Below are 14,354 nucleotides of genomic sequence, written 5' to 3' on the forward strand. Positions count from 1 at the left end.
TAAAAGGTATTATTAATTTTGAGATGAGCTGAAAACGTATTCGACTTTTCTTATAGTCGCATTTTGCAAGAGAGTGAGAAAATCAAGCCAGAACTGTCGCTATTTCCAGCTTTGCCACCTAATCGGCATATACTCTGAACCCTTCCATAGTATTCCACGCCCAACTCTTGTGCTTGGATCCTCTGTCTTCTGTGTCTCTGCTACTGCTTTTCGCTCAAATTCAATCGCTTCGTGTTCGAAAATGGCAGGTAAATATGGGTTCGTATTTCTCCTTTCATTCACTGTAACATTTTCTGTATCTCAGGTTGCCTTCGCTTATTCTCCCGTGATGCTGTCTGTAGTGGATGGTTGACTGTGTAAAGGGATTCGAGTTTAAGATTTTTTGGTTTCGGAATAGTGCGTAGTTTAGAAATGTGTTTGGGATTGTAGTTGGATAAGTTGAATAGGTTATAATGGTTTTCTTTAGTAATTTAGCTGTTGGATGCTAAGAGTTTTGAGTTGGTGGATTTTGAATTTGGTTTGAGTCTGATGTGAAGTTATGGATGAATAAAAGACAAGTGAATTGTAAGGGCATTAGGAAGAAATGGATGTTTGATTTGCTTTTGTCGGACAATCTTGTGGTGAATTTTTCAATAGTGTAATGTAGGGGACCCGTCTTGAGTTGAACTTTGCGGATGTCAATGTTGCAGTTTGATCAATGTCTCAATGAAATACGTATCTTGGAATGGATGGCCACAATCTAATGCTCACGTTCTGGGAATTGGGAGTGGTTGCTATAGCTTAAAAGTGATGAGTTTCATGTTCCGGAAAACATGTATCTTTTCTTAAAGGGTTGTAACACGTTTAGAAGTGTATTTTTCCTAGTGCTGGTGTTGTGTCCTTAAGGAAAAGATGTTTCTTTTATTGTGATAGGTTGTACTGATTCACAAAATACTAACATTGATGTTTTATCCAAGTGTATGCATCTTTCGAAGAAACATGTTTGTCAGACAAGGATGTTTTGGCGTCTTGTTTAAACCACCTGAGGTGTCTCAAAATATTTTTAGCACATTGCAAACTCCTATTCTTTTACTAAAAATTTACTTTTGAGGACCTCATTAGGAGGGGTCTTTGAAATTGTTATTTCATAGGCCTTAGTTGATGTGAATTGCCATAAAACCTGTCAAACAATTTGTAATGTAAGAAGTACCATTTTAAGGAATGATATGACAATTTAATGGTGTTTTTCATAATCTTAGGCTCTTAGCTATATTTTTCTCATTCTGGAATATTTTGACATTATCAAGAAAAGAAAGAGTTGGATTGCAAATGAAAGGTCTGTCAAGTTTGATGACTTTTATGTTCTCCCTTACTGCTTGTCAGCTGTTTAACTTCTCTTCTAGTTCTTGCTGCCCATTTATGTTACTTATATTCTGGAGATTATGTCACAACTCTTGGGCAGCGAACTCATAAATATTATTGTAACTATGAGTGATTTTTCTTCTTGTTCATTCATGTCTTGAATGTTGCAACACAGTGTTCTTAAATGCATTAACTGTTAAACTGACAATGCTGAAGAAGTAAGCTATTTAGTGATTAGGACTAAGAAAGGTCCAGAGGACGTCTAATACGATTAAGAAAGCTGGATTTGGGCATTTCCTCCTCATTCTTTTCTCCAGGGGGAGGGCTACGACGAGGGGGTTGTGAAAGTTAAATGTATTGGTACATTATGAGGCTACCTTAGATTTCCTAGAATGGGTAGCAACTTTTTGTCGAACACTTATAAAGATTCTGATGTTTTATTATGCCTAATAATGGTGCAACTTTCCAATTTTCATGCAGCAGTATCAGGGAAGGTTATCCAACATGTTCTGGTAGCACATTGCTGCCAGCAGGATAGGAAGTTAAGCACCCAATACAGAAAGGATTGTTGTATCCCTTATAGGCACAAGTTACTTCCTTACATAAGAGGGAAGTTGGCATGGACTGACATCTCCACCATGCAATTGCGCACATTCTCAAAATTTAATCGAGGAATTGTTTACTGCAATGGTCTGTACTAGAATCTCATTATTTCAGGTCGATATTCTGTTTCAGCCTTACCCTTCCTGGCCTTGACCATGCGAATGCTTTAGTAATCTGACCATTTGATTGTGCATCTCTGTTCATTTCTTTTATTGTTAGCATTTTTCCACATTTTGCATCCACCAGCTTACTTCATCTGTTGTCATCAACTAAACAAGAGTTTATATATGAGCCTTTCTTCTTCTTGCAGCGGCTCCATCTGCCACCATCATACCATCTGTGGACAAAGGTGTTTTTCTCAAGCTTCAAAATGGCAGGTGACAACATTGCTTGCCATATTTTTATTTCTGAATATCATCTTATGGATATGCTGATTATTCATGTAGCACAATTAAGTTGTTAAACATGCATCTCTATGGGACAAAATGCATAAACCCCCCCGTGTTTTAAAAAGTATACAAAAAAAACCCTTCTGTTATGAGAAAAGGTTAAAAGCCCCCTGTTTGTTGTAAAACTCAGCTCAATCGGCTCCTCTCCGTTAAATCCAACTAAGGATGTTACTTTTTTAGAAAATGACCGTTATACCCTTACTTAATAAATATTATTTCTTATTTTAATGACCTTTGGATCTTCATTGATCAAATATTGATCGTTAGAATCTCAATCGTTAGATTTTAAAAAAATAAAAGGTCTAGAGTCAACAAATTATTTAACTTATATTATATATAAATAATTTAAAATTTAAAAAATATATTATTATTATATATTAAAAAGAAAAAAACAAATACGACGACGAATCAACGACAAACATGTTCGGCAGTCGTGGCTTGAGCCCAATCTCTCCGATCGACGAAAACTCAAATTAAAGGTATGAAAATGTTCGTCTTGAAGAGAGGATTCGAATGGTACTATTGTCCGTTGCAAACTCGTCCGGCGAAAAGGGGGCAAAAATCATTCAGTTTTTCCTTTTTTTTAAATTTTCTAATTACTTTTAATTATATTAATTAAAATATGTTTTAGTTAATTAAGAATATTTTAAATAATTATAATAATTAAATATTTTAGCTAATTAGGAATAATTATAATAATATTTATTGTAATTAAATATGTATTTTAATTAATTAAAAATAATTTTAGATTTAACAATTAACAATTATAAAATTATTTAAATTTAAATATAATTTAATTTAATATTAAATATTAAATAAATTAAATACTTTAGTTTAAATTATAAAAAAAATACATAACAAAATAAAAATAAAAATGGCATTTTAGTAAAAAACGCCTAAGAAAAAGGTTAAAAAAAGTTGAAAAATACCCGCACATGCACAAAGAGCGCGTGTAATGCACCTTTCGTTAGTTACTAACGGAAGGGGTGTTTGTTGCTGAGCTTTACAAAACACAGGAGGGATTTTAGCCTATTCTTATAATAGGAGGATTTTTTTTGCAGACTTCGTAAAACATAGAGGGGTTTTATGCATTTTGTCCCGTTTCTATGTTACTACAGAAGCTATTGAATAGATTATGTGCAAATGCATAAGGCAATCTCCCCACTATGTCTTCTAACTAATTGTGATTCGGGAAGGATATAAATGGGAGACTATTGAAATTACTTTTCTCACAAGAGATGGCTGAATGCACCTGACTGATGCTGGGAAATTTTAAATTCTTCCTGCCTCTGTTGACGACAAGTGCCAATGTTTGCCTTTCGGGACAACGCTTAACATGTTTTCCTGTTGTTCTATATGTTCTATGATGGTGTTGGATGGTTCTCTTTCTTTTTCTTTATAGTGTGGTTTTAAGTAGTTAAATGAGCCTACCTTGGTCTCCACTTCACATCAACATACTAAACCACTTCTGTTTTCATCTCCTTGGAACAGTGATATTCGGGGTGTTGCTGTTTATGGTGTTGAGGGTGAACCTGTTACCCTAACTGAACCAGTTACTGAAGCAATTGCTGCTGCTTTCGCTGCATGGTTGCTGGATAGAAAGAAACCTGATCCATCGAAACGGTTGAAAGTTTCAATAGGCCATGATTCACGAATTTCCGCGCAGAAGTTACAGGTATCGGTGCCTCATGTGTTGAACAATCTTGAGAATACGTATCTCATGTTAAGATCAGCTTAAGTTTCACTTTAATCTGTTAACTATTTACTCCCTTGTTTCTGTGATGTTTTAAATTAGTTATTTGCCCTTTGGTCAAAGGGGCTGCAAGAGTTTCTTTCCTGGAAGAGTATTACTATTCGCAGATGAGTTGAGTGGTATGTAAAACATAGGTTGTTTTGAAATAGTGGAAACTGAAAACATCAGTGCCTACAAAGAATCCTTAAAAGAGAAGGTATACATCATATAATTGAGCATAAGACACCATGTGATTATTTTCACCTTAAAAACCCAGGATCCTGCAAGATCCTATCACGGACAAGTTTTTCTCCAGATGGTTTTCGGCATTTTGATCAAATATATATTTTTTTTATCACATATCGCGATTTTGAGGTGTTCAACTCCTCTATGAGTACTTTGACCTCAGCCGATTACAGGGAATCAGTTTTTATGAGCTCTGAATGTTAATGCTGCATCTTGAGGACCCACCACCATCTAGATGGTTATATACATGTGTAGCCCACCATCATTTCGCTAAGAGTCAAATGAATATATCGATATTCCTCTGTAGAAACAACTTTTTTTTTGTCAATTTAGAGTTAAGCTACACTGACAAATGTTTTTACTTCCCTCTTTACTAAGTTCTTGACTTATGGTTTTACCAAAAATCTGGTGAATCTAGGATGTTGATGGCAGCACATTTTTTGTAGTTTAGTTGATCATGCCTACTAATCGATTTCATGACTAAGGTTGAGTCCTAATCTCTTTTCAGGATGCAGTATCTCGAGGGCTAGCAGGTGCAGGTGTTGATGTGATTCAGTACGGGTGAGTGAAGCTTTTTGATGTGTCTAAGCTAGTAGTTCTCTTGACATTAGGAATTTGATTGGCAAGACACTGTGAGAAATGCTGTTTCAAATATGTTTCTAAAAAAATTATGGAAAATACTCATACAATTGGAAGATGGATGTATAACTCTAGGAAAGATGAAATACCACTTCAACCATTTCCCACCTGGGAAATAGTGGCTACTCAAGGATGATAAGGCTGAACTAAAATGATTTGCGATGCATTATCTACTACAGATATGATGCCATCTGACCTATGATTCTTTATCAGCTTTTCTTATGCAGTTGAAATGTGCATAGTTAAGTATATGAGCAGTTATTTCAACCTCATTTCTGACAAGTATCTATTTGGAAATTTGTCTCTATTGTTTATGTTTATTCTATAGTTCGAATAAAGCTGTAGGAGTATAACATTGGGAAGAATGACGCGGTCAATATAATCCTGTACAACATCAATTGGTTTGAAGAGTTATGCAAAATTTTGTGTTTAGCACCAGGAGTCTGTGCATCATGCTCAAATTGCTGTTATCTGATCCCTTGTGTAGCATTTACAACATTTCTTTGAAGTATAAATCAAGTTAATAAACACCCACATTTTGAAGTCAACTGCCCAAATGCTCTAGCTTTCGAGGGGAGGATGGACAATGCATAAGGAAATTTGACTTTTGTTGTGGTAGTCTGAAACAACTTGGATAATAGGGGGGCCTTTTACTTTAAAATCACATCCTTTGAATGCTCATTAATTTTAGATCTTACTTGGACAAGATCATATAAGATGTGGGTTCACCCATTCTTACTTGTCCACTATTGGAGACATTAAGGTTTAATTCAGAATCCTGATAACAGAAAGTACAAGTTAATTCAAACTCCTGGAGTGGGATTTTCTATCTTTTATTCCTTAGTTCCCTGGGGTTGAGGGTGTGCAGTTTGTGTATCCTAAGAATTCTGTGGTGCCTTAAGGCTTGAAAAGTCTAGGACAACTGTAAAAAGAGATTCTAAGTATGCAAGAGAATGTACATGATACTTCTGTGCACTGCTTTTCCAATGGGTACCAGCATTCTTGAGCTGAGCCTTAACCGAGTTATGCTGTTAATAGCAGTTGTTCTTTTTTGTAGATTAGCATCCACACCAGCGATGTTCAATAGCACTCTCACTAAAAGTGAAGACTTCTTGTGTCCAGTTGATGGATCTATAATGATAACAGGTATACATTCCTATTATACATTATCTTTTGGGTAAATATTTATTTGTTTTTATTATAGTAAGATGTAGAGTAGATCTTCAATAGCCAAGTCCACCAACAACCATTTTAACAACAGAATATGCTGAGATTAGTCTGTTTTCCTTGGAAGCTTGGTTCTGTCTTTGGATGTCTGAGCCAGAGTGCTTCTTGTATCGTATCTCTTTTACAAGCAAAGGGCCATATTATATTTTCAAGATGGTATCTTTTTCTGATCCTTCTATCTTCTATGCAAACAGCAAGCCATCTTCCCTACAACCGAAATGGGTTTAAGTTCTTCACTGATGCTGGTGGCCTCGGGAAAGTGGATATCAAAGATATATTAGAGCGCGCTGCTGATATATACAAAAACTTCACAGATGAGGGTCTGAGGGATGCAGAAAGAAAAGCCGCAGAATCTGTGAAAAGAGTGGACTACATGACTGTTTATACATCTGATCTGGTAGCAGCAGTTCGTAAAGCTGCAGGGAACGTAGGTATACCTTCAGATACCTGTGTAACAATTATATACCTTAAGGTTACTTGTATAGAAATAGAGAAGTTGAATATTAACACACTCATTCCGGTAGAGGATGGCACCTCCTTTTAAAAGGGAAAAAGGTCTTATTCTGCTAATCTGATCTCTGAGGGTTCTTCCCCCTTTTTCCTTTGTGTTAGAGATACAGAGTATGCTTTATGATCGTTATGCATGCAATTTTCATAACTCTTCTGTGAAATAGTCATCCGTCTGCAGCGAAGAGTTCTTTCTCATCCTTACTATCTTCCAACTTTCAGAGAGGCCACTGGAGGGATTCCATATAGTTGTTGATGCAGGAAATGGAGCTGGAGGATTCTTTGCTGTAAGTTTTGAGTATTAAACGTATTTTTCCTTCCCTTTATTCCTGTTATCTATTTTATGTTCTATAACATCATGAAGAAAGATAACAAATAAGAGTCAACTGAAGAGCATGCACTAATGCATACAGAAGAACTTAAGACATTGTTGTAGTAAGTCTTCTTAAGAGTTATGTACTTGCAAGTCCTTCAAGATGTGGCTAATGGGGAAAGATTCCATCTGGAATTGTGTTGTCACCAACAATGCCTTTTCACCTTGAAATTCGACTCCCAAGGTGAACTATGGGCTTCGTCCTTCTTTCATGTTTTTGCCAGAAGCAATGAGGTATGATATAATTACACGTAGACTCCTTGTGTTTTGGGAAATTACATCTAGTACTCTTAATATTTGTTCCCTCCAACAAATAGATTTTAGTCAAAATTTATGGAATTGTTGGTATTAGCAAAAAGATTGAATGAAAATCCATATTTCTCCCCAATTGTTAAACAAATCTTTTCTGGTCGAGCTACCTTATATATCTTACATGCATTAATGCATGTGACGAGGTATATATTCACTCCTATAAGGCTAGCTTGAAAAGATTTTTTCTAGTCAGTAACATATATTTATCATGTAAGAATGCACATCAGTGTTCCCTATAATGCTTGTATAATCTATTGTTTCCCCCATGATATGGTATCAACCATGGGTGGCATGATCTTTACGGCATAGGTTAGAAATGGATAAAGTGGTCCGGGACCTGAGGAATGTAAATAGCCAACCACATTATATGAATGTGACCTACTACTTAGAACATTCAACCAACCACGAGCACGAGTAAACCAATCCACACAACGACACACTTGGGTCGAGCACGAATTGGAGGCTTTGTGAATTTGAATCACCAATCTAGTCTATTAGATTGACAAAGCAAAGGTTTCACCAAAGCTAAAACAAGTATATAACTCTCCAAAATAAGAGAACACTCAATATTTTATAAACTTAGATCAATTCTTGAATAATTCGATTGTGTCCCGCATGCATGGCTGGTATGTGGCTTTTATAGGCCTAAAACACTTCCAAATTAACCTTCCACATCCCCAAGTGACTCCTTGGTAGATGTACATTCAATACTTGGTCAAAAATGACTAAAAACTAAGCATTCTTGGTAAAAAACGAGTAAAACCCATGCATGACCATGTGAATCCGAAAATTGGTGTATAAATGCACTTTGAATGTAGTTGAAAGGTCTCCTTTGACCACATGGCTGCACTTGGACGAGTTGAGATCCTATGTGGGCTTCCTTGGGCTTGAATTAGTGAAATTAAGCTCACATGTTGGGCCTCCAATTTTGACTTGATTCCATTAGCAAAGACTAAGTTGGATTGGGCTTGAATTACTTCTTGCATTCTCTTCAACCTTTCTCTTGTCATTGGCCCACTTCCAATGGTTAAATCTTGGTCCAATGTGGATCTTGAATTTCTTTTGCTTGTTAGACGCCCTCGGTGTTCCTATCACCCCCATAATGTTTGTATTTGTAATATTTAATAGTAAATTTTGTAACAAGTTTGGTGGTCTACAAATACCACCATGTAATTCATTTGAGAATAAGCATTTCTTTGGAGAATAAGAAAAGAGACTTGGAGAGAATATTTATTCTTATTTTTGTCATATACAATTAGGAGTGGTACGCCAATAAGCTTAAAATTTTTCTAAGTTTATAACAAATATGAATTTTCATTCAAACTCTTTTGCTAATATCAACAAATTTCGTTAATTTCAACTAACGGAGAGATCTATTTTGTTGGACAGAAACGAACGTCAAGGATACTAAATGTAATTTTCCCAACCACAAGTATCCACGTATAATTACACCAAACCTATGTGAAGCGTGCTATGGTTATCCCTTAAAAAATAAGAAAGACAAAATACGAATCAAGTGAAGAACATGCACTAATGCATAGTGAAGAACTTATGACATTGGTGTAGTAATTGCTTCTTAAGAGTTATGTCCTTGCAAGTTCTTCAAGATGTGGCTAATAGGGATAGATTCCGTATAGAAATATGTTGTCACCATCAATGCCTTTTCACCTTGAAATTTGACTCCCAATATGAACCATGGGTTTCATCCTTATTTAATGTTTTTGCCTGAAGCAATCCTAGCCAATCTATCAAGAATACTCATTGAAATTGATTTAACCCATTGCAAGTCTTTCAGGTAGAGTATGCAATCATGTAGAATATGCTTTTTTTTATGAAGGTTAACCAAATAAAATTCTCTTGTACGAGAAATGTGTAAAATATGTGCACACGATTTCCTGATTGGATATCTTGTATGGAGTTAAGCTAATAATTGTTTTTCCGTGAATGTCCATCAGGGAAAGGTACTTGAACCTTTGGGAGCTATTACTTCTGGAAGTCAGTTCCTAGAGCCAGATGGTAAAACCAAACCCAAATTTCTACAAGAATGTTTATCATATTAAAATGCGTCATATCCCTACAAGCTTGTTTCTTCTCTAGGGTTATTTCCCAATCATATTCCTAACCCAGAGGATAAGGAAGCAATGAGAGCTATTACTCGGGCTGTACTTGACAACAAAGCAGATCTGGGCATCATCTTTGATACTGATGTCGATAGGTACCAGCTTGCTGGCTTTCTCAAATTCCTTACCGTTGACATTCTGGTTTTCTAATAAAATGTTAAATGGGTATTTTGGTCAGATCTGCTGCTGTTGACTTTAGTGGACGTGAGTTGAACAGAAACCGTTTAATAGCCCTTATGTCCGCTATTGTTTTAGAGGAAGTATGTTTTCCTTATTGGCATGTTTGACACACTTGTTTTTCTGGCTGAACCTGAAATATTTTCCATTTTGCCTCATCTAACCAGCACCCTGGGACTACAATCGTGACAGATAGTGTAACATCAGATGGATTGACCACATTTATTGAAAAGAAGCTGGGTGAGATAAGTAGTTATTGCGATTATCTGTGTTGGCAATGAAGATAATCTCTCCAATTAATGTTCCCAGGTGGAAGACACCACAGATTCAAAAGAGGCTACAAAAATGTGATTGATGAAGCTATTCGATTGGTAATGCTTGGTTTAATTTTTTCTGTTTATCAACAACGTTTGTGCTTATAGTCTGGATTCTGGGGTTGCTAATGCACATAATAAATTTGCCAAGAACCTTGGAGCTTCTTAGGATCAATGAACCTGTGCTTTTCAGTTTGTTTTGCAACATCTTGCTCATATCATCGTGACATTTTCTCTGTTCAAGTTACCTTTATCATTCAAATACCTCTCTCCTTGTTCTGCTCCATCCTTGTTTTAATTCCATTTGCAGCAAGAGCATGAGAATGTATGGAAGAAAGATAAGGAGCACTCAATCAATTAAAGGAAGCACGGAAGAGAAGTGGATATAAAGTAAACTGACCATCAAATGCGACGTGTTTAGAGGAAGTCGCAATAATAAATAACTTTTTTGAGAATTTTACAAGCTCTCTATTATATAAGTTGAAGGAGCAAACTTGTGATACAGTCTAAAAGTCAACAAGCTATTTTTCGTCTATATCCCCAAGGAGGATAAACAAAAGTGAACCCATCTGTTACTCAAAGAATTTTGGTGGCAAAATGAGAATCAGCATAATATATTTGGGTTTCACTGATCCAGGGGGTTCAAATGTTTACCATGTGAAATTATAGTCTGAACACCAGGACAGATAAAAAGTTTGGTTTATTATAAGTTAATGGCTGCTTAACTTTTAAAACAAAATGTCACAGCCCCAATGTGAAGATGCAACTCTGCAATCCAATATTCCAAATATCTTGTTTTGGGTTTTAAGTGAGTGGGAATTCAGTTTTCTCTGTGTGTATGGAGTGAGAGGAAGATCAGATGAAGCAGCTTACAGAATTTTCCAAGTCGTACACATATGTTATCATGGAATTAAAAGAAAAGGTTCATTGCCACTTACAGGAGCCACTTCCTAGTGTACTACACTTCACATGTGCTTGTGACCTTTTGATCATTCTTTATGATTTGATACTAAAAAGGACATGCCCCTGGTTGGATTCTTACAGAACTCTGTCGGGGAGGAATCACATTTGGCTATTGAAACCAGTGGCCATGGAGCTCTTAAGGAGAATCATTGGCTGGATGATGGTGCATATCTCATGGTAGGCTTCTCTTCTTCTAACCATACCCAGAACACTTATTTCCTATGGATGAGCAAAGGTTCTGCTTGAATTCCTCCACTCACTATGGATTCTGTGCTTCTTAGCAGTTTGAGTCTATAGGCTTTTTGAAGTTCAGATATTTGTTTATTCTTCTTTGCTTATAAATTTACTATTTTACTTGTAGGTCAAGCTTTTAAACAAACTCGCATCAGCTAAGGCTTCTGGAGTAGGTGGGGGCAGCAAGGTTCTGACTGACTTGGTTGATGGCCTGGAGGAACCAGGTGTAGCTGTTGAATTGAGACTTAAAATTGATCAAAATCATTCAGATCTTAAAGGAGGGTGAGCTTCTCTACAGTATGCTGCCTAATCCTGTACTTGGTGATTCATGAAAACTGATTTGATTGGTGTTCCAGATCTTTCCGTGAATATGGAGAGGCTGTGCTACAACATTTGGCAAATGTAGTTAATTCCGATCCAAAACTTCAGAAAGCCCCTGTTAACTATGAAGGCGTAAGTTGTATTATTGGTTTATGAAAATTGCGGTTTGGACATTCTGATTTCATAATTTAGGTTTGCTTTTGTGGAAACAAGACAGGATTACTTTCTGTTTATTAACATAATCACGTCATTCAGTAGAGCTCTTGGATTCAGGCCAAATCAAGAGTCATTCTCAGCATGGCTACTCTTGTCAGTGCACGTTTTCATTTACGAAAACCTTAAAAAGCTTGAATGAAGTTGTTTCATATTTGGCTGGTCTCTGCTAGTACCATGTTCGTGTTCACTTCTACAAAATCCAGCAATCCTCTTTTTGGTTATGCTAGTTTCTGCTTCACCCCTTTATGAGATGGATTTTTAAGCCTTGATATCTACAAAAGAATTTTATTAGCTTCGGTGCACTTCGTTTAACCATGTGTGGTTATGGACTGTCAGCAATTGAGGTGGCATATTTTGGTCCTGTTCTGAACAATGGTTTCATGTCCTTTTAAACAGGTGAGGGTGTCGGGCTATGGCGGATGGTTCCTTTTGAGACTCTCACTTCATGACCCTGTTTTGCCCCTTAACATTGAGGTGACAAAGTGTTACATTATTCTTTTACAGGGTTCAACCTGCAGTTGGATTTGGTCTGGTTATTGATTGTATACTCCTTCCTGTTTTGTAATTACTTGGAAGTTAAATGAAACCTTCCGTCAGATTTTCATTTTAAAAGGGAAAAGGAAAAAGAAAGATTGCAGTTTCCTCCATTTACAGGATTGATACAGTTTCATGTTTCTGATTATAGAACATTAACATCCATGACTTTCTGAACATTACCACATGTTCAAACGGAATGTGAGGTTGTAAATGTTACAAACTTGGAGGGAAGGTTTTGATGATTTAAAAAAAGAAAGGGTATAGTAAGTGTTCGTGCTAATTTCACTGAAGAAGTTATTTTTGACCCCACTTTTCTCACATGCATGAAAACTGATTGGTGGTACTAATCCCGCAGGCACCAAGCAATGATGATGCTGTGAAGCTTGGACTTGCTGTTCTTGCTGCCGTAAATGAGTTTAAAGCTCTTGATACTTCTGCACTGAACAAATTTGTCCAAGTGTAGATGAAGCTGCCCTCATCGTTTTCCATCATTCTCTACTGCAACCAACCATGCGGCCTCTCCAACGTGCTGAAGATCTGCTTGTAACATATGTTGCAATGAAATCTTAGCTTGTTACTCTCATGTCGCCATGCAAAAACAAAAGATATATAGTATTTGAGACTTTTTATTCTGGGAAGGGAATATATTTCATTTGGTACAAACTCTTGCTGCAATTTTGGCTGATTGGGTAGATGACACAGCCCCAAAGCGTGAGATTTGAATAAAAATGCTTCTTCCAATGTGATGAACCAATTCCAGTTGATGCTTGGAGATTATTTTTCCTTTACTAAAGATGATTACATTTCCCCAGAAACCACTATGAGGGGTTAATGTTCTTTAAATTTCTTCCTTTCTTGATGCTATTTCATCCTGATTTGTCTCATGCTGTCTACCCAAGTGGGCACTAATATTTTACAAACATTATAACTTGTATATGTAACGTCTCGTAAGACTTATCTGAGTCGTATCTAGTATGTTGCCTCTAAAACCGAGTGATTTAGCAAGTCTTACATCTCTTTCCTCTTGAAGACATTTATACTACTTGGAACTTACTAACAAGGTTGCAGAACAATCACAGCAGTTCGTTTAATAGCATTCTTGTAGCGTAAAGTTCTGCAACAATCACACTCATCCATGAGGTGGTACTCACATGGGCTCATATTGCAAAAGCTATTACAGGATTACAAGCAAGTGAAAACTAGAATCAACTACCAACTCTTCCAGCATTAGAGCCATAATTGCATAATATTATCAAGCAATTTTTACTCGCTCAATGCTTTTGAAGATGAATAGGAATTTCAAATCCTTGACAAATCTGGCTACCTTTACATCCATAAAAAGAAGACTACCATAATTACAAAAAGTACAACACCACGGCCAGAATAATTACAATTTAACATCTGCAGCCTGTCTATAACCCAACATGTACAAGTGAAATCCAACTTTCATTTACACAGTATTCAAGCGTCATTTTGATATCTTTTACTTTCCTTAACAATAGGTACCTGGTTAGGGATTTAAAGGAGCTTCATCATGAAGTTGAACTGCACATCAGCAGAAGTTCTTGGCTGAGGCCAGTTTGCTCCTTCTGGCACCTTAATGCATTTGAAGCCCTGGCTCATGTATAACTTCGTGGCTCCTGGGTTGTTAAGGTCACAATGTAATGCAATTGATCGGCATCCCCAAGTTTTAGCTTTCGCCTCCGCTTTGGCTATTAGTCTTTTTGCTATTCCCTTTCGACGGAATCTTTCTCGAACAGCTACATTTGATACATATGCAATTCCTGTCCTGTCCAAAATCATTACATAACTTCAGCACGTGCATTTCAGGCACGTCTATGCAAACAGAAAAAACCAGAACTAAAATAGTAATTCGATCCTTCAATGTGAAGGCATTATAATTGTCCATTGTACTAGTGCAAACAATCTAGTTAACTTTTCCAATTAAATTATGCTGCATAAACTGCTGAACGAGAAAATAAGTATGACGGAACTTACGCATAAGAACAGTATCAGCAATGTGAAGATAACTATGGAAGAGAG

At 36.5% G+C, this 14,354-nt stretch overlaps 2 protein-coding genes across 4 annotated transcripts in view; one reads left to right on the forward strand and one right to left on the reverse strand.

Moving 5' to 3' along the window:
* On the forward strand, window positions 93-13,129 carry LOC105161098 (phosphoglucomutase). Of its 3 annotated transcripts, none has more exons than XM_011078676.2 (18): window positions 93-248; window positions 1,822-2,031; window positions 2,255-2,321; window positions 3,885-4,068; window positions 4,880-4,932; window positions 6,068-6,156; window positions 6,432-6,668; window positions 6,967-7,031; window positions 9,385-9,445; window positions 9,527-9,644; window positions 9,728-9,809; window positions 9,894-9,966; window positions 10,036-10,097; window positions 11,085-11,180; window positions 11,365-11,519; window positions 11,594-11,690; window positions 12,171-12,248; window positions 12,667-13,129. In XM_011078676.2, exons 1-18 carry the CDS (start codon window positions 242-244, stop codon window positions 12,772-12,774), a joined length of 1,842 nt encoding a protein of 613 aa, XP_011076978.1. In that variant the 5' UTR covers window positions 93-241; the 3' UTR covers window positions 12,775-13,129. The 3 variants fall into 3 exon arrangements, with proteins under 3 accessions (XP_011076978.1, XP_020549257.1, XP_011076979.1); XM_020693598.1 differs by having other exon boundaries at window positions 95-248; window positions 1,825-2,031; XM_011078677.2 differs by lacking the exon at window positions 1,822-2,031 and having other exon boundaries at window positions 97-248.
* The window catches only part of LOC105161097, an 8,625-nt gene continuing 7,842 nt past the window's right edge, over window positions 13,572-14,354 (reverse strand). Inside the window, exon 3 of the mRNA XM_011078675.2 lies at window positions 13,572-14,100. Coding sequence (XP_011076977.1) covers window positions 13,830-14,100 — 271 coding nt within the window. The 3' untranslated portion in view covers window positions 13,572-13,829. The remainder of the gene's footprint in view (window positions 14,101-14,354) is intronic.

This window comes from Sesamum indicum, linkage group LG4 (genome assembly GCF_000512975.1).
Source record: "Sesamum indicum cultivar Zhongzhi No. 13 linkage group LG4, S_indicum_v1.0, whole genome shotgun sequence".
In the NCBI taxonomy this organism is placed as follows: domain Eukaryota; kingdom Viridiplantae; phylum Streptophyta; class Magnoliopsida; order Lamiales; family Pedaliaceae; genus Sesamum; species Sesamum indicum.

What these genes read in the sequence shown, in the direction of transcription:
- LOC105161098 (XM_011078676.2), top strand. An exon ending in GAGCTGGAGGATTCTTTGCT is followed by an intron (nt 7,032 to 9,384) that starts GTAAGTTTTGAG and finishes AATGTCCATCAG; the next exon opens with GGAAAGGTACTTGAACCTTT. An exon ending in CCCCTGTTAACTATGAAGGC is followed by an intron (nt 11,691 to 12,170) that starts GTAAGTTGTATT and finishes CCTTTTAAACAG; the next exon opens with GTGAGGGTGTCGGGCTATGG.